A 4336-nucleotide genomic window follows, 5' to 3' on the forward strand; every position below is an offset into this window, starting at 1 on the left:
TAGAATATAATCACTCTCTTCCAGCGACTTACCTCGCTTGTCATGCAGAATCACTTGACTCTCCTTTGATCCATCAGGTCTTTCTGTTAATTGTCAGGTTTGTAGAATCAACTGAACTTCGACCAACTATCTGATCTTGTAGACCCAGCTGCACTTTCTGCTAGATATCAAGTCCTCCAGATCTATCTAGACTTCCCACCAGCTACTAGGTCCAACAGATCTAACTAAATTTTAGCCTAATGCCAATCCTTCAGATCCGTTAAGTCATGCATACTTGATAATAAGAATAGATAATACAACATCTAACTTTAATCCGCTGGTCATTTATCAAAATATAAATTTAACCATGGATACTAATTACACCAACACATTCATTCCACCAAATAATTTAAATGGATTAAATTATAATTTTATAATTTTATCAACTTATTGTAAAATAGTTTAGACGTTCGCACAGCTGGGCTCGTGGCATACACAAATTAGCTTGCGGATTGAGAATTTTTTTTTAAAAACTAAAATAAAAACTCACTTATAAATTTAATATACTTCCTCTGTAATTCAAACTTAAGAAAATTAAATTTTTCTCAATTTTTTTCTGGTCGTTTAATTTACAAGCCGCCAATTGAAAAAAATTTAATCTGTGGATGGCGGGCCAGCGCACCCTAACCCACGCATCTTTGATGAGTTAACGGCCCCGTTTGACCCGTCACCCGTTTAACAGCATCGACCAATATCAACTAATATGAAATAAGTCAAAAGAGTAATACCATTTTTAAGGGTAGTTTAAATATTTACTTTCAGGTCATTTGGATAGCGATCTAATAACTTTCGGTTTTAAAGGGATTTTACACATGGAATTCCCTTTAAAAGAATTACAAAGAAAAACTCATTGGATACGCTTTTCATCAAATGCACTGCACTGCAAGCTATCGAAGGTTTCTAACTTTTTTCACCTGTGTCACGTTCTCTTTGTGACTTCGAAGCAGCTTCAAATCTAAAGAAACAAAGGAATTACGTGGGATTCTTTGCTTCTTTAGTGTCGGTCAAAAGCTCCTTCTCACAAATGACACTACAATAATGGCAGACCACAGTTGACTTCATCCACTACTTAGTAGATTGTAGCAGCAGAAGCTATAATAATCTCACAAACAACAGACAAGAAGAATCAAATGGGCAACACCAACGACCACTTAGCTTGGATAATTATACAATCTTAATTCCCAGCTGGTAGGAATCTACAGGTAGCTATTTGAGTTCATCATTCATGTTCATGAGAGTTGCTTCTTCTCATTGGCGATGTTGAGCAAGCGAGACACACCCCGAGTCCACATCTCGTGCTCCCTCAAGCTCCGGCATTCAAATTCTATGACCCGTTGCTCAGCCGTCCGCAGCCCGAAGTAGCGGCGGAGTTCACCGCCCTCGAGCAAGTGCCGGCCGGGCCAGCCTTCGATGTCCTTGCACACATCCACGATAACATCTGCAGGCCAAAAACAGTTCAATGTGAACCGAACAGAGGAAGATGTATAACTAGAACTGTATGTGGTGCTCACTCTTCTTCTTCTTGGTGATAGTCGCTGCGACATGCCTGCTCTTCGTCTTAAGCATAACCTGCAGCACGTACGAACGAGATTAACCAACAAGGAATTGGTTGGATTATGAACTACTACCGGCTAACAATGATCGAATTACTTGACCCATTTTGTTGATGTAAACTGAGACGATCTTCCAATGAAGTGCGCCTGCAATTTGACAAAACTCGCAGATTAGACATGCAGTGTTGGAAATGAAAGCTACAATGGCAGATAAGTGACGAAAGCTGACCTTTCCGTGTCCGTTTGAGGAGCTCAGTCCCTCGCGCAAGGAGCTCTTGGCTACAGAGGCCCAAGAAGTTCTCCTCGAGGACGATCTCATCGCTAAAGCTGCTGTTGTTGCTGTCTACTTCCTTCTCTTGCTTGCGGTGGCGATGGTTGTGGTGGTTAGCAACCCCGCTCTTCTCGACTGGTATCACGGCCGCAATGTTCCAGACCTCCTTCAGCGCTCTCGCCTTCAGCGTAGCTGCGCCTCTCAACGCTGCAGAAGAGCAAGATCCTCCATTGAAAAATGTGATTTTTTTTTCAAGGCGCGGTAAGTCTTAGGAAACTTCACCAGTCGCAGCGGCGGCCGTGAGAGTGACTACATCGCCTGGAGTCCTGACATTGACGGCGGAGCTCACCACGGACGCCAGTTGCTCGCGCTCTGCCCCCATGCTCTCGGCGGCCTCGACGCACTGGGCGGCGACGAGTGTAGCCGCGGAGGCCACCGCCATGTCAGTTCTAGCGGCGCGGTCGTCCTTGCTGGAACCAGAGGATGCGGCGGTGGCAGCGGCAATTGCAGCGACGGCCGCGGCCACCCCGGCCACCGAAATTGCAGCGTGGAGTTGCGCACTGTGGGCTCGGGTTTCCTCTTTTTTCTTCTCCTTCCTGTCCTTCAGCCACCTCCCCACTGTCTTGCTTGTGCCTCTGTAAGGTTGGGGCTTGAGTGCGTTGCCGGTAGCGCCATACTGCAAGGATCCATCCAAAATTATTATTCCAAGAATCTTTAGATCACACGAAATGTGCTAGCACACAAACAACAAAGTATAATTGAAGTGTTAGGTGATGGCGCTTTGGCAACGACGATAAGAATGTAATCTGCACAGTGGTAATCATGGATGACAGTAGGCAAACCCTGCGAAGCTGTTCGTTTTAGTCTTTTCCTGAGTGGAGCAGCTTTAACCAGAACAAAGAGCAGACAAACTCTGCAGAGAGGAGCCTAACCTTCCCTGATCTCCAACAAAACTCCAGCACAGGCTCAGCAGAGAGCAAGACAAAAGGAGTTAACAACTTAAAGCAGTAGAACAAGCAGGCAAACACTCCAAGTTTATGTTCCCTAATCTACTTTTAACTCAAATAACCCCTGATCAACCAATCAACTTGCTAATTGTGTGCAATTAAGAATGGCACCACGCAAATTGTGTGCAACTCGTGTCAGTCGCGGTTAATGTTTACGCATGGAGTTGGATGTGTCAGTGACCGTATTGGCAGGGACGAGAACCTCTTTCCTCTCGCATTTTTCTCTCGACGCCGGGGCAGAGACCACAGATTGGGCAACCGGTCATTAGACTTACTATCTCTGCAGTTTCCGAGGAAATCATTGATTTCTACTTGAAAACATGAACCGGAGTGATGGCAGTCGCAGTGAAAGAGTTATAACTAAGTCAACAATTTCTGAAGAAAGGGGGGGAGAGAGAATGAGGGATGACCTTGACGTCGTCCATGTCGGAGGGGGAGACGGGAGGGCTATCCGAAAGCGATCCACCGCCGTTCAGAGGCCCGCTGCTGTGGGATAGTCGACCTGACGTGAGAGGCGACACTTCCTGCCATGGAAACAAAAATACAGGAGATATAAGAGCAGAATCAAAGCTTGGACTTTAGCCAAGAGGTGGAACAAATCCACTCTTTCGTGCTCGAGAATGAGACATTAAGAATTTTAAAAAAAATATACATATCGACAATCAAGAAATTAGATGAAAAGTCGAAGAAATGTTTTGAAAACAATTCCAATTTGATTGACAGGCAATGAGCTGCGACTCAAAACATCCGAATCCCGGAAAGCAAGCGACAAACCAAACGGAAAAAAAGGAGTACGGACCGAGTTCGGCGACATTGGACGAAAAGACGGGGAAACTCACCGACTGCGACATGATCCGCTCCATGACGAGCTGCGAGGTGGCGGAGGAAGCGAAGGAAGCGAAGGAGAAAGGGTTCCCTGTGACGGCCGCCCCAGGAGCGCCACCATCGTCCACCTCCCCTGCAGCGTCCTCGGGGATCGTGAGGGTCGGCAGGAGGGGAGCCGGCGCCGGGGGAGCTGGCCCAAGGGCCTTGGGGACCTCAAGCGAGGAGGCGCTCCACGAGCAGGACAGGAACTCCATAGGAAGCTCCGGCAGCCTGGGATCGCCAGCTTCTTCCATGGCGGCAGTGAGGGCGAGAGGAGGAGCTGCCAGTGCCGTCGATCAGGCAGTTGCAGGAGCGTAGCCTGTTTTCAAAGATCCAGTCTTTCGGAGGAGCGGTTTTATAGAAAAAACAAAAAAAGAACAAGTGTTTTAATTTTTATTTAGGTTCTAAAGAAATGTAATAATAATAATATCTAATGAAAATGTGTAAAATGTCATGATGGAGGCTAGAAATTATGTAATTATTAGAAGAATATTAAATCGTCTATTAAATAAAGATATAGTGCAGAAGGAATGACTAGAGTGTGATAATTGAAGAGAGAATGAAGGGGAAGAAACCCACCACAGCACACTCAGTTGCTTTGA

At 45.8% G+C, this 4336-nt stretch overlaps 1 protein-coding gene across 1 annotated transcript; it reads right to left on the reverse strand.

Moving 5' to 3' along the window:
* Positions 1-1011: 1011 nt before the first annotated feature.
* LOC122037912 (VAN3-binding protein-like) lies at positions 1012-4065 on the reverse strand. The gene is made up of 7 exons (XM_042597387.1): positions 3710-4065; positions 3281-3394; positions 2146-2539; positions 1822-2070; positions 1690-1739; positions 1551-1608; positions 1012-1477 (listed from the first exon to the last, which is right to left on the reverse strand). Exons 1-7 carry the CDS (start codon positions 3986-3988, stop codon positions 1269-1271), a joined length of 1353 nt encoding a protein of 450 aa, XP_042453321.1. The 5' UTR covers positions 3989-4065; the 3' UTR covers positions 1012-1268.
* Between the last annotated feature and the right edge of the window lie 271 nt (positions 4066-4336).

Source organism: Zingiber officinale, chromosome 1A (assembly GCF_018446385.1).
Source record: "Zingiber officinale cultivar Zhangliang chromosome 1A, Zo_v1.1, whole genome shotgun sequence".
Taxonomy (NCBI): Eukaryota; Viridiplantae; Streptophyta; class Magnoliopsida; order Zingiberales; family Zingiberaceae; genus Zingiber; species Zingiber officinale.